Source organism: Elephas maximus, chromosome 2 (assembly GCF_024166365.1).
Source record: "Elephas maximus indicus isolate mEleMax1 chromosome 2, mEleMax1 primary haplotype, whole genome shotgun sequence".
Lineage (NCBI taxonomy): Eukaryota > Metazoa > Chordata > Mammalia > Proboscidea > Elephantidae > Elephas > Elephas maximus.
In genome coordinates this window covers 118128289-118151845 of record NC_064820.1, presented here as the reverse complement: position 1 = coordinate 118151845, position 23557 = coordinate 118128289, and the positions used below count along the sequence as shown (strand labels likewise).

Sequence of the window (23557 nt, the reverse complement as noted above, 5' to 3'; positions counted from 1 at the left end):
GGAAGAAGGGCCTGGGTAACATACCTAGCTGACCTAGACGACTTTAAAGTAGGTACTTTTGAAATCACCATTTGTCTCTTACTTATTGGCAGCTTTGAGTTCTGCTGATTCAAATGTAAAAATATTAAAATTCTAAAGCGCCTAAAGTCAAATTTTACTGACAGAATCCAGATGAGTAACTCCAGTGTTCCCTTCGTCCTCATCTTAGGAGTTCCTTATGCTTTAGAAATACCGCTCATCTGCTCCATGTGTTGATAAAGCTGCTGAGAAGGACTGCCATGTCAAAAACTTAACTGTCATCAGATGACAAAAGTTTAATTTACTACTTTATATATATTTCATACTTAGAATACTATGAATCAGCTGTCCAGATTTGTGCCAAAAATCAACTCCATGTTAAAATATAACTAGATTTCAACTTCATTTAGACCAAAAGCAGTCAAGACATTTTGAGGAAGCAGACGAGAAAGTAAGCTTTGAAGAAGCAGGAAGGAGGTAAGACTGAAAGTGTTATGCATGTTCTGAGTATAATTCTCGGTCAAAGATGCTATCCCTCTTAAAACTTCTTGCTAATTTTAGATATAATTGAGTATAATATGATACTCAGTTATCTCTAAAATTGCTCCTGGTCCTACACATACTTCCACATTGCCACAGTGTCTCCTAAATCCTAAAGGTTAGAATGGTTCAATTCACCAATTCCCACATTCCACAAATATTTATTGAGTACTTACTAAGTGCTAGGAAACCCTGGTGGTGTAGTGGTTAAGAGCTACCAAAAGGTCAGCAGTTCAAATCCACCAGGTGCTCCTTGGAAGCTCTATGGGGCAGTTCTACTCTGTCCTATAGGGTCGCTACAAGTCGGAATCGACTTGATGGCAACGGCTTTGGTTTTTGACTAAGCGCTAGGGAAGACAATGGCATAAAACAGGTACCATTTCTGCCCTCGTGTGTAGACGAAAAGGCAAGTATTAATCAAAAACTACAAAAAAAAACTAACAAATGTTCTAAGGAATTCATTATCTCATTCGGTATTATAAAAACCAATAAGGTATGATTATCGCTATTTTATGAAGGAGAAATATGAAGCATAAATAGACTTACATTAGTAAGTGTATAATTACAAACAATGAAAAATGTTGAGAAGAAAAGGTGTAGTATAAGCAGAAAAAAAAAAAAATAAGCAGAGGGACCCGATATTGCTAGGGGTCAGGAATGTTTCTCTGAAGAAATAATATTCTCAGTTTAGCTTCCTTGATCAATCTAAAATGTGACAGACCAAAAACAGTTCTAAAAAATACAATTCTTAAATAGATGAACTTTATTATTTTCTGTTTTACAATCACCTCAGAATGATTATACTGAATACACAGCTCATCAGAGGAATTAAAAAAATAAAGGGTTCATGTAGAATATCTTTTTAGATAGCTTTCTTTTGAATTCTGATAAGACCAGGAAAATCAATTTTTGAACATCATCTTTTCCAAAAAGCCATAAAACAGGCATTTCTGCTTCACTGATTTTTGATCATTTGGATGGTTTGAAATGATTCAAGTTTAAAGAGGTCATTCCTGATACATCGAATAATTATCAATCTATTCCTTGAAAAAGTGTTTTCTTCCCTTATTTTCAAGGGTAGAAAACATGTACGTTTAGTCCAAATTCCTATTACATTCTTCCTATCTAAATTATAGAGATAATGTAATCAAGATAATTTACAGGTTCAGGACAGCACTTCTCTTTCCGTCTAGATTAGTCTAGATTAGTGGTTTTTAAACTCTTGTGAGCAGCAGGATCACTTGCAGGGCTTGTTAAAACAGAGAGTTGGGCTCCACTCCCAGTTTCTGATTCTGCAGGTCTGTGGTGGGGCCGGAGATTTTGCATGTCTAACAAGTTCCCAGGTAATGTTGACGGTGCTGGTCTAGGGGCTGCACTTTCAGGACCACTGGTTTAGGAGGTGGCCTACAAGAAAAGCTGGAACTAAAAGTAGGAAAGGACTTATATTTCCTAAATTAACTTTACCCCCAAAAACCTACTGCCGTCGAGTCGATTCCTTAACTGGCATCATTGATAGCTGTACTGTGAAAGAGTCACACAAAATTCAGTATACTTACTATAAAGATGGAATTACAAGCACTGTCTTCTACCCCATTTGGAAAAGCAGCAGAGCGTAGTGTTTAAGAGCAAGAACTCTGAAGGCAGATTGCCAGGGTTGAACACCCTGCTCTGCCATTTATTAGCTATGTGGTCTTCAGCAAGTTACTTAACTTCTCTGTGCTTCAGTTTCTTCATCTGTAAAACTTGAAGAATAATAGTACCCACCTTTTAGGGTTTTTATGAGAATTAAATGAGTAAAGCACTTAGAACAATATCTGACCTGTAGTATACATAAGTGTTTATTAAACAAAACCCAGATCTCCTCAATAAAGACCTTCTGGAAGCTTTCTCTCAGATCAGATCTTATATAACTATGCATAGTCATTGGTCTCTTGAAAAGCTTCATTTTTTTCATGTTTGTTGTTTAGTCTCTTCGGACTGATTGTGTGGCCTGTACGCACTTTTGAGGAACTTCAGGCAAACATTTCAATATAGTAATTACAGCCTCATTAAATATGTTACCACGATTTTCTTCTCTTCACTCCAGTTTCTCCATTCCCTCATTTTAACCGCTTTATTAAACATATCTTTGTATGCATCTCCAAATCTTTTATATATATACACACATATATCAATCAGCCAATAAATATTACTTTTTCTATGCTTAAATACTACCATTATTAAGCCACAGAAGTAAACTAAAATGTATTTTTAAGCTTCAGTTATGAACTAAAAAATGACTTTAGCTATTCTTTAATGCCTTTGACGCAGTAATCATAAATTATCATATTCTTACCCAAATCACTTCCAGGAAAATTTCTCTACAAAACCTGACCCACCAAGAGTCATTTTTTGCCCTCTGAACAAATAAATGTATTCAGTTGTTACTGAAATTTGAGCAAATAGCAAGAGATCTTAATTCGTAGGTTGCATATCCTGGTTTTTTTTTTTTTTTTATATCCTGTGTGTCCAATAAAACATCTGAGGGCAGAAGTCACCTGCTATTTTTGCTTCTGCACACTCTTCGGTAATAACGCTTAGCCCACAAGGAATGTTCAAGGACCGCTTGTGAACTATGGGAATCTGGTGACAATAATAAATATGTTTAGTGTTCTGCATGGTGATTGGTAATTCAAATTTTTTATCACTCTTAACCAACTAACAAGGCAACTTCACTATGACTTCCAAGTGCATCACAATGACCTTTCCAAAGGCTGTGAAAATAGCCAGCTTCACAATAATATTAAATACATTAGCACTTCACATGGGACTTTACTTCAGGGGAAGTGGTATTAGAAAAATGATGCTAAACAGTATTTAGTGTGGATGGTTTCTGTTAGATAAATAAATCTGAATAATTACAAGAATTTACCAGAATAATGGTGTCTTTCATGACCACTTAGCTGACATAGCAAAACTGGCCTCTAGTATGAAGTATTTTTCACCAGTAATAGAGAGAACTATTGTTGTATAATATCCAGTATTAACTAGATTAGGATTAGCCTCTTAATATCACAGCTAATGGTATACTTGAAGAGAAAGTGGATATTTCAATATGTATTACTTTTTCAGATAATTTTTAAAATTATGTTTCTCTTTGCTCAAAATAATGCTATGTAATATTTCTTGAACTCTTTGATTTGACTTAATTAAATATAAAATACATCCGTTGTTCAATTTATAACTTCCAAATACTGATTTTCTAAATTCTTCCTCTTGCACTGACTTCCTTTCCCAGTTTAATAACTTTATCTTCCATATCCTCCTCTACTATTTTCTCAAAGCTGATTAAATAAAAGAGCTTACCATCGAAATACATCTAACTTCTTTTCTATTTTCAGAATGAATTCAATGTAAGTCATTAGTTCAATCTATAACCCATACAATGATCTACTGTCTCCCCTGTATTTTGTCCTAGATTGTCAGTATATCTGTTTAATACATCTGGGTCAAACTCATTTCTATAACAGGAATCTAATGAATATTAAGAAATTTTGTGCTATTATGAAAAAAAAATAACCTATTACTCAGACATCTTGATATTTTTAAGCTTCCAAAACTTGACAGATAATATACTTTCCAAAGTGTATGGATATCACACTTTCCAAACCAATTAACATCTACTTGGAAGTATCACATACACTTCAAACACAACATGTTCTAAGTCTCCTCCCACCCCAGTTTTCTAACATACCTCAATCTATACCATCATCATCTACCTCATTGCTCAAATTATAAAACTAAAAGTAATCCTCAATACCCTTCTCTCATCATCACATTATTTACCAAGTTTTGTTGACTCAGATACATAACTAGTCATTCTGAATTTCATCCATCAAGTCTCTCAAATACTCAATCATTCTCTAAGTTATAAACCTACTTTTCTACATCTCATTGCCATTTACACCTTTCACTTGTCAACCACTCACTAAATGGTTCCCATGGTCAAGTCATATCTTTATAAAATACAAATATGATCATGACAACAGGATAAAACCATTCATTGTTTCCTATTGTCCTTAAGAGTAAGTTCAAGCCCTTTAGCATGAAATAGATATTACTTAAAGAAAACAAACAACCCATTGCTATTGAGTTGATTCCAACTCATAGCGACCCTATAGGACAGAGTAGAACTGCCCCCACAGGGTTTCCAAGGAGCAGCTGGTAGATTTGAATGTCTGACCTTTTGGTTAGCAGCCATAGCTCTTAACCACTGCACTACCAGGGCTCCAGTTATCACCAAGCTACTTTTATTTTCTCCAACCTCACCTTCTATATTAGTTTTTCCTTGCTGTTATAACAAATTACCACAGTCTTAGTGGCTTAAAACAACTCGAATTAATTATTTTATAATTCTAGCGGTCAGAAGTTCAAAATAGACCTTATGGGGCTAAAATTTCTATGTCAGCAAAGTTGCATTCCATCAGACTCTAAAGAATTCATTCCACGCCTTTTCTGGGTTCTAGAGGTTGCCCACATTCCTTGGCTAGCGGCTGCACCACTCTAATCTCCACTTATGCAGTCACATCTCTTTCTCTGACTCTGACTGTCTTGCCTCCCTCTTTCCCTTATATGAAGCCTTATTTAGGTTGAGCCCACCCACATAATGGAGGACAATCTTCCTATCTCAAGATCTTAACTCAATCACATCTGCAGAATCCCTTCTGCCACGTAAAGTAACATATTCACAGGTTCTGGGATGTGAACACACTTGGGGGAGGGGCATTATTCTGTCTACCACACCTCCTCTCCCCGCTTCCACTGACTCTTAATTTATTCTCCACTATAGGTATATATACCAAAATTCTTACAGTTCCTCAAATGTACCATAAAATTTCTTACCCCAAGATCTGATACAGCTCCTCTGCCTGAAACACCATGTTTCAGGCTCTTCACAGGTACACTCCTAGTCATCACTCACAACTCAGCGTAACAACACATCCTCTTAGAAGCCTTTCATGAACTGTTAAGGTAAAGTGTCTTTCTATGTCCTCCAATATGGAGTCCTGTAATATGGTGTAGGCAACCCTGGTTGCATAGTGGTTAAGAGCTACAGCTGCTAACCAAAAGGTCAGCCTTTGAAACCCACTAGGCACTCCTTGGAAACCCTGTGGGGCAGTTTCTACTCTGTCCTATAGGGTTGCTATGAGTTGGAATTGATTCAACAGCAACAGGTTAGGTTTTTTGTTTGTTTATTTGTTTATGTCCTCCAAAATAACATAAAATTCCTCTAGAATAGGTGATACGAGTTATTCCCTCAATAGTAATTCTTATTTACTGTCTTCCCAGCCAGACTGTAATTTCTTTTGGGACGCAGATTGTCACAGTCATCTGTATATTCAATACCTGGATAGTTTTTAGTATATAAGAGGTACTCAATATGTGTATGTTGAATGCTAAACAAAGAGGCAATTAAAGACATGCCTATGGATTTTTTTTTTTTAATGGATTCATAGAAAATTTTGACCTATTTATGAACATTGTTAACCTTCCAAAAGCCCCACATTCAAGACAGCAAAAGAAGTGGAGAAGTCTTTTTAAAGTTATTTCTAAGGAAGACTGAGAAAGCTCAGTTGATTATTTCACAGTCCAGTATTATGAAGATTAAGTAATAATTCTGATGGCCTCCGAATGAAGTGACTCCAGGGGAAAAAGAAAGTATAAATTTTTATTTGAAAGAACACAAAGGATTTCTATAAAGTATCAGGAAAATAATATGTTTTAAAGACCACTATTAGGAAATATCCCTAATGGTAAGACCATAAAACAGTTAAGACCATAGTCTGAACATGAGGCTCCTTTATTACTAAGACACACATAAGAAATTATAACTGATCTTCACTGATTTCTATTTCCTATTAGTTTCAATAGTCACCAATTAAGGTTCAAGGATGTCAATATGATTATAGTTTCTCTGTATGGGTATTCCTGTTAGAAAACTTAATTTTTTTGTCTACTTTTAATATATACCAGTTGTTATATAAATAACAGAAGGAAGAACATAAGTTTCATTTTCTCTACCCAGACCCAGTGCTCTAAGGGTTATAAATATAGATGAACGAGTCTTTCTGTTTTAAAAAATCACTTGCAGATATCTTTTTTAATGTCCTTGCTCTTTGTAATTTAAATCCTATTATTTTAATACCATTAAAATTCTTAGCATGCACATTCAGTCTATATAAAATAGAATGTGGATCAAGTCTTTTGTGGCACAATTAAATTCTGCCCTTCAAGGACGATATAGCAGAAGGTGAACACTAATTTAGTTAATACGGTAAAGAGAAATAAATGGTTTTTTAAAAAAATGAAAACAAGTAATGTCTGTTCTTGTATCTCATTTTCACTTCTGAAATGGGTTCATACAGGACAGTAATTTGCAAATAGGGGATGTTAAAAATTGCATAAATGTCAAGAGCTGCTTCATCACTTTAAAGTTAGTACCAAAAAGAAATCTTATAAAGATGTCAAATGAGTTTTATGAAACTAATCAAATATAGTTTGTAGTCATATAAAATACAGATAAGCTGAACAAGAATGGATCAGATATGCTTTATAAACTTAGAAAATTAAGCAAGTTTGTTAAGAACATCATAGCTACATGAAAAAGTAACTCCTAATATAAATCAATAAAAGAAGGAAATGACAATATGGAAAATACAGTATTATACAAATGGAACTAAAATTGAATATATTATATTTCCAAAGGGATCCATTCATAGATCTAGACCATGCTCCACTTTGAAAATGTTAAAAGCTAAAATTTCTACATTATTCTGAAAAGAGAATATTAAAGTCTTTTGGTTATAATATTTTTCAAATATTATATTAAACATTTATTAGCCTAGGCTTTCTTTTATTAGCTATTTACTGAATGTTGATTATATTCTTGACGCTGTGTGATACACAAATATGAGTAAAAACTAGAAAAACAGGTTTTCAATGTGTAAGTTCAATACTGTTCTCAAGTAAATTATTATCAAATGGGAATTTCAGACACACAAAACTATTAAAATAGAAGACTAAATAAAGTGAATGGTATAACTACTGCAAGGAGCCCTGGTGGTGCAATGCTTAGCACTCAGCTGCTAAATGAAAGGTCAGCAGTTTGAACCCATCCAATAGTTCTCAAGGAGAAAGACCTATGAGGCCAAGAAAATTCTATGGGGCAGTTCTGCTCCATCATATGGGGGTTGCTATGAGTCAGAGTCAACCCAAGGACACCTAATAATTACAACACGTAACTAGTGCAAAGTTCAATGTGAGTCCAAAGCAGGAGGGCATTTTCACAGAATATGAATGTATATGTCAAACAATGTTTACTAATTATGAAAACAGAAACTACCCCTCATCATCAGGAGTTTTCACCTCAAAAGTTTATGTGGACAGTGGGGTGGGGTGGTGGCAGCGAGTAATTCTGAAGAAAACGGGTTATGTAACTGAAGAGACTAATCCAGCATGAAGGTGGAACAGGTACCTTCTTCTCTCTTTGTCATACTTCTACTTCTTATCAACTCACCTCACTGACTCCTTACAACTTCTCATTTCCCTCCTCCCCCCATTCTATTGACCATTTCTTTCCTGTTTGAAGGATGGAAACACCAACATTAAGAAAACTCTAAAAGAATTTCTTTCTTTTTTTTAATAGTCTTTTCTTTCTTTCTAGAGTTCACTATCTTAGTACATTGAAAATTTTGGTCTTCAGAACACTAAACATGTTTTCAGTGTCCTAGTCCAAGATTTAAAAAGTAAGAAACTAAAGAATGTGTTAAATTAATTTGCAAAATAAAAAAAAAAATTGGCAGCATATTATGAACTATATATTATGAGGAAAAAGTATGAATGAAAACAATACTCAACAATAATCCATTCCATCATAAATATTTTTCACTCAGTGTGTGAATCCTCTACCCAACTTAGTCAAATCTTAAAATGTTCAGGTATACAACTGTGGAGTAAAGAATTGGACATTACCCAAAGAATTTAGTCTTTGCCCTTGCTTCCTGAGAAATAACCTCTCAAACCTTAGAATTTCTCCAGTGATTGAAGTGTCTTTGATGAGGCTTTCAGATCACACCTGAGGGTTTATACTAATCAAATGACTCAGGTGGGGGCTGTCCATACCAGAAAGGCCACTTCATGATATCTGCTGACCTCAGCCCCAATAAAGGCTCTGGACATGGAAACTCCATGGGTTTACTGGTTTGTGAAAGACACTGATGCACATGGGAAGGTAGCACATCATTTTTCAGAACACAGGAGCTAAGCACTGGGAACCCTCCCAAACCTTGCCCTATGCATCTCTTCATTTGTATCCTTATTGCTATAATAAAACTGTCATCATAAGTATAGTATAGTGCTTTCCTGAGTTCTGAGAGTAGTTCTAGTGAATTATCAAACCTGAGGGACAAGTGCGAGCCAGCAGGTTAGAAGTGAAGGGGTATCCTGGGAACCCCCAAGCTTATGGCTGGAATCCTAAAGGGGCAGTAGTACAAAACCCAAATTTGTAGCCAATAGGTCAGAAGTGATGATATTGTAGAGACTGTAAGCTTATGGCTTTTTTTTTTTATTATTATTCACTTTTATTAAGCTTCAAGTGAACGTTTACAAATCCAATCAGTCTGTCACATATAAGTTTACATACATCTTACTCCGTACTCCCACTTGCTCTCCCCCTATTGGGTCAACCCTTTCAGTCTCTCCTTTCGTGACAATTTTGCCAGCTTCCCTCTCTCTCTATCCTCTCATCCCCCCTCCAGACAAGAGTTGCAACACAATCTCAAGTTTCCACCTGATATAATTAGCTCACTCTTCATCAGCATCTCCCCCCCCCCCCCCCCCCCGCTGACCAGTCCCTTTCATGTCTGATGAGTTGTCTTCGGGGATGGTTCCTGTCCTGTGCCAACAGAAGGTCTGGGGACCATGGCCGCCGGGATTCCTCTAGTCTCAGTCAGACCATTAAGTATGGTCTTTTTATGAGAATTTGGGGTCTGCATCCCACTGATCTCCTGTTCCCTCAGGAGTTCTCTGTTGTGCTCCCTGTCAGGGCAGTCATCGATTGTGGCCGGGCACCAACTAGTTCTTCTGGTCTCAGAATGATGTAGGTCTCTGGTTCATGCGGCCCTTTCTGTCTCTTGGGCTCTTAGTTGTCGTGTGACCTTGGTTATGGCTTTTTCACAATTTAAAATATTTCACATTTGCCTTCTGTTTTGATTTCTGTCTTTTTTAAAAAAAAAACAGTTTTAAACTAAAAAAAGTATATGTGGTTTTAGAGTTTCCAACATACATTCACATAGGTTTTCTTATGTGATCTTTACAACAACCATGTAGAATTACTATAGAAGGCTGACTTGTCCAAGGTGTGGCTAGTACTGGACTGGGTTCTCTGTGTTCAAATCCCTGGCCCACATGGAGATTTATATATTCCTGATGAATTTCCTAAGAAGAGTATTTTATAATCTTTTCGCTCTTCTATTTTCAATAGACTAATTAATTGATTTAAAAGAGCCACTTAAATAGAATCTTAATAGTGCGTATTCTAGTTCAGAACTTTTTTTCTCAAACTGTGGGTTTCCACAACTGGAAATCTAATTTGACATGATATTTAATTATCTCATTTTCAAAACCTAAAAAGAAAAAGATCACTATCTCTCTTCAAATTTTAAACACACAGCACTTTTTAAAAATATCAGACAAATGACAGCATAAGAGGATTAACAGCAGAAGCACAGCCAGTTAGATGCCTCCAAAAATAATATTACTGGGGAAAAAAAGTTCTTTAGAAATAAAAAACATGGGTTTTGCTCTAATTTATCTGGATGGCCATTAAGAAAAAAAAAAAAACCCCACTGCCGTCGGCTCACAGAGACCTTATAGGGCAGAGCAGAACTCCCACACAGAGTTTCCAAGGAGCACCTGGTGGATTCAAACTGCTGACCTTTTGCTTAGTAGCCTTAGCTCTTAATCACTACGCCACCAGGGTTTCCAGGATGGCTATATTACTATAAAAATATTCCCTTGAAATTTACTACCACTATTAACCATAAATATCTTGTTTTTTAAAAGACTCACTATGAAAATTTGCAAAATTTTATGTTGAGTTTCTTCTCAAATGAAGATAATTTCTTAAAATACGCGATAAACGGCTGACCTTTTAAGATAATATATAAAAACCAAAAACCAAACCCACTGCTGTCAAGTTGATTCCGACTCATAGCAACCCTATAGGTCAGAGTAGAACGGCCCTGTAGAGTTTCCAAGGACTGCCTGGCGGATTTGAACTGCCGACCTCTTGGTTAGCAGCCGTAGCAATTAACCACTACACCACCAGGGTTTCCAGATAATATATATTAGCTATTAATCTTAATCTGTGTTCATTCCCCTTTGAACACTCTGCTCTCGCCACGCTAGACTCTGCAGTTCCTCATTCAGACCAAGGAATGCTCTTTCCCCAGATACCCATGGAGGATATTCAGCCAAATACATCACGATGGCTCTACCAGTTGTATACAGTTGGATAGGTCAATACCCATGCTTACCAAGTGCTAAACACTTTTAGTATTAGCATGCACATAACCCCATAGATAACTCCTTTGTTCAAATCACATCTCTGCTCAAAGCTCATTAGGAGGCCTTCTCTGACCACATGTTTTGACTGTGATATTTGAAATTAGCAGCTCTCCCCTACACAGACACATACACAATATCTAACCCTTGTCCTCACTATCATTTTCAGATCTAGCCATTCATTATCTCCTTAACTGGCTTCATTTTCATAGCATTTATTGTATTCTGACAAAATACAGAACACTGTGCAGCACACGGTGAGTGCCAAGTAAATATTTTCTAAATGAAAAGATGTTGAATCACATATATTTTACATTACTGTCTTTGTTAGCTTTTAAAAATTGTGCTAATAATGACCCAATAGATCCTAATGAACTATGGAAGGAACTCTGATATGGGTTTAAGGAAAAGAAGGTTTGTTTGATTGCATAAAATAATAAATTGAAAAGACTTGAATATATCATAAAGTATATTATAAGCCTGTATAGAAGGAAAATCATTGAACAGTAATAGTGAAAGAGGCAAGCTATATTACCTATACATAACATAAAACAGTCTTTTAAGTCATTTGAAACCAAGAAAATGAGTACAGCACCTAATTAAAAATACTGCTTTCCTCTCTTAGGAACTGTTCTCTGTTTGAATGCATCTGCTCACGAATGTTGTTGCCATGAACCTATCTCTTCATGACAAGTTAGCAGTTTCAGCCACAGAGAGATTTACTCTCCTCTCTAAAATCTGCCTCTATTATTCTGGAATTTTATACCAAATTCTGGTAGAAAGGTACAATTAGTTGATTGAAACTGACATGCAAGTGATTTGTCTAAGGTTCAAGATACTGGCTCTCTAACTCAACTGAATTTAATCATGAACTTGTTTGCTTTGATATCCATTCAGAAATAGATTTCTTTCAAAAAACAGTTAAATCTGAAGAAACACTAAATTCAAAAAAGCAAATAAACTTTCAGAGTATCATTTAAACAGTAAGTTGAACTAAATGTCTTTCTTACTTATTTTTTACCTCACTCTAAACAGTATAACCTAGGCTTTAAAATCTAGATTCTACAATCTGGAGCAACAGATAATGGTTAAGAACATGGGCTCATTTCTCAGCTCTGCCTCTTATCAGTTGTGTTATCACAGACAAGCAATTTGCTATTTTAAGCCTCAGCTCCTTATTCATAATACTGTATGAGTTTAAAAAAAATACAGGAATATGTGAGGGTTAAATGAGAATGCATATAAAAAACTCAATGAGCACCAGGCTCCTAGAAATTCCTCAATGAATTTAATCCTTCGACAAGTATTTATGGGGTCAGCACTGTTCAAGGTACTGGGGATGGTGTTGTACTAACTGTTAAACACAGTTGTGGCCCTTATAGAAATTACATTTAACTTAGGGGAGATAGACAATTAAAAATACATTATATAAGCTGTGACACAAATATACACATGCACACCCACGTTCATTACAGCATTACTCACAATAGCAAAAAGATGGAAACAACTTAAGTACCCATCAACAGATGAATGGATAAACAAACTATGGTACATACACACAAAGGAATACTGTGCAATGATAAAACACAACGATGAGTATACGAAACATCTCACAACACGGATGAATCTGGAGAGCATTATGCTGAGTGAAATAAGTCAAACACAAAAGGACAAATATTGTATGAGACCACCATTATACAAACTCATGAAAAGGCTTACACACAGAGAGAAACAATTTTTGATGGTTACTAGGGAGGGGAGGAGTAGGGACAGAAAAACACTAACTAGACAATAATAGGCAAGTGGTAACTTTGCTGAAGGGAAGACAGTACACAATATTGTGGAAGTCAGCATCACTTGACAGAGGCAAGGTCACAGAAGCTTCATAGACACATCCAAACCACCTGAGAGACAGATATACTGGGCTAAGGACTGGGGACCATGTTGTTGGAGGACATCTAGTTCAATTGGCATAACAGAGTTTAAAAAAGAAAATGTGCTACATCCTACTTTGGCCATCTAAGATACTCCATTGGTTCCACCTTGTCTGGAGCAAGAAAGAATGAAGAAAACCAAAGATACAGGAGAAAGGTTAGTTCAAAGGACTAATGGACCACAGCTACCACAGCCTCCACCAGACTGAGTGCAGCACAACTAGATGGTGCCCAGCTACCACCGCTGACTGCTCTGATAAAGACCAAAATAGAGGGCTCTGGACAGAGCTGGAGAAAAATGTAGAACAAAATTTTAACACACAAAAAAAGACCAGACTTATGGGTCTGACTCAGACTAGAGAAACCCCAAGAGTATAGCCCCTGGGGCACCCTTTTTACTCAATACTGAAGTCACTCCTGAGGTTCACCCTTCAGCCAAAGATTAGACAGGCCCATAAAACAAAATGAAACTTAATGGGCACACAGGCCAAGGGCAAGGACGAGAAGGCAGGAGGGGACAGGAAAGCTAGTAATGGGGAACCCAAGGTCGAGAAGGGGAGAGTGTTGACATGTCGTGGGGTTGGCAACCAACGTCACACAACAATACGTGTATTAATTGTTTAATGAGAACTATTCTGCTCTGTAAACCTTCATCTAAAGCACAATAAAAAAAAAAATTAAAAATACACTATATAATGTCAGAATTTAGATACCTATGACAAACAGAAATTGAGAAGATAAGGGGGTGGGGGACAGTGAGGTATTATTTCACCATGGTTAGTCAGAAAAGGCCTCTCTGATGATGAAGTGACATTTGAGCAATAAACTGGACAAAGAACAGGCCATGTGCACGTCCAATGTGTTCGCTGATACGAAGATGATGATGTTGGATAATAAATAGCTCCTGTTTACAACAATGGAACCCTGATGGCATAGTAGTTAAGAGCTACAGCTGCTAACCAAAAGGTTGTCAGTTTGAATCCACCAGGCACTCCTTGGAAACTCTACAGGACAATTCCACTCTGTCCTATAGGGTTGCTATGAGTCGGAATCAACTTGATGGCGATGGGTTTGGTTTTTGGTTTGGTTTACAAGACCTTCCATCTTCCATAACTCTATACAGACTCTGGGAGTCAGTGTAGATCAGCCAGGGGAGGGTGAGGAGTGGGTGGCTCAGGTACCTACTAGCTTCATGACCAGGAGAAAGTTAAATAACATCTTTAGTCTGATCATCTACTTTACTGGACCTCTGAAGGAATATACATAAGAATATGAAGATAAGAAAGAGACTACATTGGCTGCTGTGTCCTCTAGTCAGACATTATAACGATATGTTTTCTTAGGTAAGAGCAGAAATAAGTAAGAGAGAAGAAAACTGCTATAAAACAGAAATTACTTTGGGACCAAAACATCATTCTTTATGTAGGCTAAAAATGAAGTCTGGCATGATGGAATTAGACATTTTACAGCACATTATATGGTCAAAGACATTAACTTCTTACACAAATTTAAATCAAGAATGAGATCCCAGTTATAAGAGTACAAATAACTTTTCAAAGGAAGATATATATGACAGATAATACCACCACCACAAAATCCATATAATTTGCTCCACTCATAATTGAAAATTATTTAACTTTCACAATCTCTTTGTGATTTTCTTCTAAAACAGTATCAGTCTTTAAATCAAGAACATAACATTTACAACAAACTGACATAATGATTTGCATATTTCAAATACCAGTACTTTACCCAGTAACCCAGTGCCGTCGAGCTCCTTGGAAACCAGTACTTTAGGACAGGTTAATAGTCAGCTATATAAACTTAAAATTTTTACCTCATAAAACAATCATACACAGCCCCTTAATCTTGTGTAGCTCTCAGTTTACAGTTATATTTTATGGGTCGTGCTATAAAATGATGAGATAATCAGCTCCGTACTCAGTGTTGGGGAGAGAGATTATAACTGATCAGATAACAGTCCAGAAAATCTCCATCTACCTAGGCTCACTTCATGGAAAATTTTACATAGTGAGGACTACAGCCTTATTTAAAATTATATATTTCTACTCAAGCCCAGATCTGCATTTTTATGTTCCTGTTTTATGACTTTGGTCTCTCGATTTAGATCTGGCTAAGCCTTTCCGAAAATCAAACCAAACCCGCTACTGTTGAGTCAATTCCAACTCATAGTGACCCTGTAGAACAGAGCAGAACTGACACATCAGGTTTCCAAGGTTGTAAATCTTTACAGAAGCAGACTGCCACATCTTTTTCCCATAGCTAAGCCTTTATACAATGCAAATACTCGGTTGGTTTGTGAAATGAGGCATTAATATCTCTGAAACTCCAGCTGTATATCCTGAACCTACCATGGGAAAAAACTATTTTTACTGAACCTGGATTTTTCTTTTTTTTAATACTGGGATTTACTGAAACAAGAAATTCTATGCTTCAGTTATTTTAGTACTAGTGGTAATCGTACAACCCTTTTATTTCTGAATTTCTGGGAAATAATCTAGGAATTTTATTTACCGCGGGAAGTGTTAACTCACAAAGCATTCTTGAAAAAATAAAAAGTATATATATGCACCTACCTTAGCAATAGGATTTAACAGAACTACACCTGACTTCTTAGTGATGACCTGTTTTGTTGTGTAGTGATGATCTATAAGTTGAGGGATGTTCGTAAACCCAGTGCCTTCGAATCTATACAGATTCTGGAGAGAGAACAATGAAGTAGAATAAATGTGAAGACAGTGCATTAAAAAGACTACATTCATCAATTAATTAAATTCAATTAAAAAAATTAACGAATAGATCTGAAATGCATTTTGCTAAAATAATAACCAAACAAAGCAAAGCATGGGATACATCTGAATTTAAGAACAAGATATAAGTTTAGATATGTCTACGTGTATGTTCCATTTGATAAAACAAGATGAAAAATAATGCCAAAAGTTTGAAGTATATACAGTTTAATAATAAATATTTAAAGAACACCTCTGATGATAATTTATTTTCTACTTATCAACATAGTATTAATTAGTTTTTCTATAGTGAGGTTATTTATGCATTATCTATTCAGTTATCAACAACAAACTTTTGGCAAAAAAATAAAAATAAAATGCACCAATGACAAAACTCAGATATCAGCATGCTCAGAGCTTAGCATTTTTTTTTTAAATTTCATATCAGGTAAATAACATTTTTCCAAACTCTGCCAAGATCCCGCTTCTCTATCATCATATTTCAAATAGGTATACAGGTTGACTATCATATAGATGAACAGATAATCATAAATTGAGCAAAAAAAAAATATGTCATTAGCCATGACTTTTCAATGCAGGAAGCACTGTACTGTCATGTAATAAAAACTGTCATCTAATTGTTCACAAAGTGCTCACCTGTATATACAACAAATGTGAATCCGCTCCATTTTAAGAAAATAAGAAATAAGAACTTTGAAAACTCTCTAATTTTGGATATTATTTGTATTATTTTCCTAATTAACAAATAGAAAACTCAGATCACCTTTTCCGTAGTAATAGACTTGACGACAATGGGTTTTTTTTTTTTTTTTGGCTATCATAATTTAATTTACAGACAACTTTTTAAATGACTATTTCTATTTCATCAAGTGAAGTACAAACATCATTAGCTTTACTTTAATACTTAAAACTATAGAGTATAATTCAACTCAGGCATTTTGCATAGAGTCTATTCAGGGCAGCTGTTAATAAATTGCCTAAAAAACTTCTCTACACAGCAGCTAAACCTGCTATATTACCATGGATGTTTAGAAATATTTCACACTGAAGAAACTAATATATTAATATGTGTGCAACACACTGAGCAAGTTACTAATCTCTCAGTGCCTCAAGTTTATTCACTGGTGAAACGAAATAATCTTTGGACTTCTCACAGAATAACTGTGAGACCTGACCAAGTATTAACACGCAGAGCACTTAGCTCAATGTATGGCACACGGTATGCATTCAATTAAAATATCACCATATGCATGATAAACCTTAGATTCCAAATCTGGATATATGAAAAGAAACATTTTCAAAGAACACTGATTAAGTATAAATTACATTTTCTCAAGGAATAATGATTACCTCTAAATAACTCAATTATCACAGAATTCTTATATAAAATTGATTAAAACATAAAGAAATTTGAAAGGTCATAGATGCACAACATGTAACAAAAGCAACATTTCAAACTAATATACTATTTCTTTTATTCTCCTTCAGTGTAGTCTTAACACAGTAGTGGAGGGAGTGTATAGTACTATAACAGAAATTTGATCATGTTATTACTCTACTCAAAATCCTCATCTCTCTCAGAATAAAAGACTTACTATAAGGATCCCTGGTGGCACAGCGGTTAAGCATTTGGCTGTTAACCAAAAGGTTGGCATTTTGAATCCACCAACCACTCCTTGGAAATCCTATGGGACAGTTCTATTCTGTCCTATAGGATCACTATGAGTTGGAATCAACTCGATGGCAACAGGTTTGGTTTGGTATGGCCTATAGGAATTAGTGGGTGATGCAAAGGGTTAGCATACTCAGCTGCTAACCAAAAGATTGAAGGTTCGAGTCAACCCAGAAGCACTTCAGTAGCAAGGGATGGAGATCTACTTCCAAAAAGTCAAAACCTAAAAAAAAAAAAGCACAAAGTCTTGTTCAAAGTGACCCTGTAGAACAGAGTAGAAATGCCCCAGAGGGTTTCCAAGGCATGGAATGCCAGAAAAATGAACAAATCTGCCTTGGAAGAAGTACAGCCAGAGTGCTCCTCAGAAGTAAGGATGGTGAGGCTTCGTCTCACATACTTTGGACATGTCAGCAGGAGGGCCCAGTCCCTGGAGAAGGACTTCATGCTTGATAAAGTAGTTGTTGTTGTTAGGTGCCGCTGAGTCAGTTCCAAATCATAGCAACCCTATATACAATGGAATATAGAGGGTCAGCGAAAAACAGGAAGACCCTCAACAAGATGGACTGACAGTGGCTCCAACAGTGGGCTCAAACATAGCAACAATTGTGAGGATGGTACAGGACTGGTCAGTGTTTCGTTCTGTTGTACACAGGGTCACTGAGTCGGAACCAACTCAATGGCATCTAACAACAACAACAATGACGACAATCTTTACGGACTGCCACATCTTTCTCCCCCAGAGTAGTTGGTGGGTTCAAACTGCCAACCTTCCAGTTAGCAGCCCAGCACTTAACCACTGCACCACTGAAAACCCTATGGAGCACATTTCTACTCTGGCACAAATGGTGTTACCATGAGTCAGAGTTGACTTGATGAACACTGGTTATGGCCTATAACAGCCTGTATGGTCTGTCTCCCATAATTTCTCTTACCTCATCTCTTACCATTTGTTTACTCCCCTATAGCGACATTTGCCAGCTTCTTGTTCCAAAAGCCGATACATACATTCCTTCCTCAAGGCCTTTGTATTTGTGGCTTGAAATACTTCCTCAGATAGGCTTATGGGTAATAGCTCCCTTACTTCTTTCTAGTCCTTCATCAGATGTCACCATTTCAGTGAGGTCTACCCTAGCCACCCTACACAATTTCAATATCCATTTTCTCACCCCAACTAAATACTTTATTTCCCTTTACTGGTTGAATTTTTCTCCTTAGAACCTATTGCTATTAACATCATTTATCTTATTTACTGTCTATCTCCCCCTCTAGAATGTAAGCTCATAAGGTGATGGATTTTTACATTTGTTTTGTTATCACAGTATCCCTAAAGGCCTAGAACAGTTTCTAGTATACACCGCCTGAATCAATAAACATGTGTGAATGAATGAAATGCAATGCATTTTTAACAACAGTGAAGAAGTTAAAGAGACAACTTAGTTTAGAAATGAATAGGGAGGTTCACATACATAAACTCAAGATGCCAAAATACAATGTTTGGAAAAGAGTAGGTAGTGAGATGAAGTTCACAGAGAATGAAATTTCAAATCAGCTTCCAGTGTCATCATGCCTCAAGTAAAATTTTAATACAACTCTATAACTACAGAAATATTAAATAAAATATTTAATACTTTAATTTTCCCTATCTTAATTTGGAGCCCTGGTGGTTAAGAGCTCGGCTAACTAAAAGGTCAACAGTTGCAATCCACCAGCTGTTCCTTGGAAACCTAGGGGCAGTTCTACTCTGTTCTACCAGGTAGCTGTGAGTCGGAATGGACTCAACAGCAATGGGTTTTTTTTTTTTCTTAATTTAAAACTAAATCGTGTTATTAATTTAAAGATAGGTGTCTGCCATTGACAGAGTAATCATGATGGACTAATACAGCTATACAAGCAGAAATACTTCTTTCATGGGCTGAAAATAAACATTAGCAATTATTGTTTAAAGCAATCACTCTGAAATCAGCGAAGGTTTCAGAGCCCTAATACAACGCAAAAATTGATTAATTTACTTTTCTTAAAAATGAAGATAAGGTAATGAATATAAAAATGATGCTAAGACTATATGCTGATAAAGCTCATCTAAACAGCTGAAAGATTCAGAATAGTACATTCACCAAAATTGAAGGAACTGTGACTTAATAAGCTCAAAATTCCAAATACTACATTTGACCTTGTACGGATCTCTAAATTTCTTGTAACTCACCTGACCTGAGGTTGGTTTCAACTACAGATGGATGTTTTAAGTATCTCCAAATAGTTTTAACAATAATATGATAAAGAAAATCCAGACTAACCTTTAAATAAGAGGCTTCTCTTTTGAGCTAAGGTTGCTACTAATCATCTCTTATATGAACTCCAAAAGAAGCAATAAAAAATAGTAGTGTAGAATAAATTTCTACGACTGTCTACAAAGATCATTTTATTGATTGTTACTGATATTATATTTTACAATACCAAATATTAAGTATATTATTAAATAAGTACAAACAGAAATATGGTATGACTCAATTTTTATAAAATAAAAATTATATACATGAGTATAATATTTTTCAAAAACCTACAAAAATATACACTGAATCAATAGGAGATTATTATTATGGAGTATACATTCCATGATACATGTGCCTGAAATTTTATAAAAATTATGTATTACTTTTGTTTTTAAAACATTTACTACACCTAGAATTTGTTTTTGAGTTATCACTGTCAATGAATCATGCATATAGATAAAAAACACATGAGAATAGAATCTGATTTTATTCCTATACATATATCTAGAGGACTGTTATTATGCCAGGAAGTCAGACAAAACAGAGACAGCACGCAAAAATGAGAAGGGGATTCAGTGAATGTATAACCTGAAAAAATACGCCTGAAGAGATCTCCTGAAAAAACATCTAGATTCAGGGTTCAGGATAAACAGGTTTAAGGAAGAAAAATGGAAAGGAAAATCATTTCTGAACGGGGCTGAGATAAGTTGAACACAACAGAAAGTTAACATACTCCTTTTTTGAAAAATGCCTAACAATGAAAATACAAAATATAAGCTGCAGTTTTCTCAAATAAAAATGGCACAGGGAGTATTACAAATAACTAATTAAACAGGTACACAGAAGGGATTCTAGGGGAGTTTGGAGAATAATATTAGTAAGGTTTTGGTATGGCCATTTATTCATTCTTCATATGTTGGCTCAACCTTACTAACTTCCTTAGGTTCCCCTGATACAAGCTTTCATAGCACTGTGTAGCTCTCCTTATAGAACTTATTACAGTTTATAATTCTATACTGTGTGTAATTTATGAATAACTGTGATCACCCTCGACTACAAGTGTCACCATTATATCCTCGGGCCTTATACAGAACTCAATCAATCAGTATATTCTAGAAAACAATATTAAGAAAGTTTTTTGTATGGCTTGATTTTACTAAGAAAAAAGTCTCATAAGTCTTTATTTGTGTATGAAGGACACAGAAAATGACATCTTAAACAGTTTCATTTTGACTTCAAGGTACTTATTGCTTTCCCTTGTGTCCTTAAATGGTAGAACTAGAAGGGCAAAAAATAATTCTAAATATACAAAGCTAAGACCACAAACTTGGAATTAACTCTCATCCAAACAACTGGATTACTATTCATATCCGTTTAGTCTCCCATAAGACCTACAGCATGAATTTAAAAGTTAGTTCAGAGTCTAGAGATTGTGGCAAGAAAACAAAATAAACCTAACTGGTACATTCAGAGAATGAATCCATCACCTCAAAGTAAAGCTGAGCACAAGACAGATATCCAATAAACACCTGCTGAATGAATTAATAATTTGATACAACCCTACCCAGTTTTACATGGTAATTACTCACAACCTCCAACTTCCCTTTATTGGTAAGAAGGGGCTCTCTTAAATCTCTGATTCTGTGTAAAAAAAAAAAAAAAGAATACAACATGGTTTTACCCACAATTACATCCCAGGACCTCACTTGGTACTCACTCCTTTAGTATTTCCTGAATGAATAAATGAATAAAAGATGATGCTATGTCATTACATCAAGGATTTTTCCCCCAAGCTTTTATTTACAAGTATTTATTATGCTGTTATTTTTAGTTCATCATCATATGTTAATTTGGATTTCATGGTTCAACTAATCATCCCTAATCTTGCATCTTTAATATTTCTCTGTTCACAATTCTACTACTGTAACACATACTTAGGTTTTAACCCACTGACAAGAGGAGCCATACATGCTTCAGTTTCAGCACCTTGTGTTACATATCATGGTTCTTTGCAAAAATGGGTGCTTAGCAAATGAGTGTTAGATAAATTAATTATAGAAATATAAATTAGTATGCTCCTATTAATAATAGCATAAGAACTTTTAAAGTGCTTTTGTTTTATCATATGCATTTTTTGTTTTATCATAAACAAAAGCAAGGATTTGATTATATATTTACTTATCAAATGGAATGAAGCTATTTGAATCTCTATGAAAATCTATCAATATTTATGATACAAAATAAACAGCTTAATCACAAATTCTGTAACATAAACAGGCTAGTAACCACATAATAGGTCAGTAAACAACACTAGAATTATGATGAATTCAGATATTCTTGCTTTTGTTGGGTACCATCAAGTGGATTCCAACACATAGATAGCAACACCATGTGACAGAATAGAACTGCCCCCAGAGGGTTTTCTAGGCTCTAATCTTTATGGGAGCAGATCTCCAGGTTTCCCCCCACCCCCCCGCCACTCACCCCCTATAGCCACTGGGTAGATTCAAACCACCAACATTTTGGTTAGCTGCCAAGCACTTAACTGCTGCACCATGGTGCCAGATACTCTCAGTTTTATAAAATTAAAATATTTAATGCAAAACAAGAAGTAGAGTTTTTCTTGCCTGAAATAGCTAGAAGTCTGCTAAAGTGGTAAAAGATACAAAAATTGAAAATATCTGTGTCCATCTTGCTCAGTCATAATGTTCACAAGATGGAGCTTCACACCATGTTAAAAAGTAACTGTGACATGAATACAAAAATAAACCTTCAAAAAATTGCCACCCTAGACTCCAGTTGACAGCAGCAATGCTGCTAAAAATAATATTTGTGGATAAATCCCAAAATAACATATTTATCACAATTAAAATTTCACAAATAAATCTCAGAAACCAAAAAGACATTTCTAAAATTAACTTTTCCAATTACACTGATATTTCTTACAAAGTACATTTGTATTTTTCTCAAAGACATCAAATAATTGTAACAATATCTAACATTTGTACAGCACTTCACACCTTATAAAGTACTTCTGTATAGATTCATTGATCTAATTTTCACAAAAATTTTACAGGATATCAACCCTATCACGCAGATGAGGAAACTGAGGTTCAAATGAATTAAATGACTTCCCAAACCACAGAGCTTATAACTACAGAGTAGAGACTGAAACCTCAGTCTTGTGACTCCAAGCGCAAAGCTCTCTTCCCTGTTAATCTTCTCCTTCTCTAACAGCCCATATTACGTTATGTCTTCCTCTCTTAACACATCTGTCACATCATTTATGTACAGATTTTATAATTTAATACTGGATTATAAATTCCTTGATTGGAACATTACAGATAATCATTAGATATCTAATAATAAATTTCCGTTTATTGCCCGCTTCAAGGCAACAAGCACGCACATAAGAAAGAAGTGGAATAATTTTAGCTCATGGAGGATTCACCAGTGCAAAATAAAAAATTATTAAAACTTCCCAACACTTTGAACCCCACATTCAGCCACCTAAAGGGCTCGGCATTATATGGTGAAAACGCATTAGAATAAAAATTAGGCAGTGCAAAACCTGAAGCACTTACTGAAACACAAGCACTCTCATCTTTAACAGAGATCTTTAATTTCGATAACAAAGAGAAGCTGAATAAAACCTTTAAAAATTACCTTGTACCAATGTCTATTTTTAGCATATATTAGTGGGTTTTTTTTATGCTGTTCATTTTAACCCCTTAAAGCAAAATGGTGATA

The 23557-nt window shown here is 35.4% G+C and overlaps 1 protein-coding gene across 9 annotated transcripts in view; it reads right to left on the bottom strand.

The window, feature by feature from the left end:
• The window catches only part of FER (FER tyrosine kinase), a 477482-nt gene that overhangs the window by 231651 nt on the left and 222274 nt on the right, over positions 1-23557 (bottom strand). For 8 of the 9 annotated variants that reach the window (XM_049857769.1, XM_049857753.1, XM_049857743.1 and 5 more), the window contains one exon: positions 15692-15814. In XM_049857769.1, the coding sequence (XP_049713726.1) occupies positions 15692-15814 (123 nt within the window). Of the gene's footprint in view, positions 1-15691; positions 15815-23557 lie in introns of those variants that run through there. The other variant, XM_049857806.1, reaches the window with a different exon arrangement.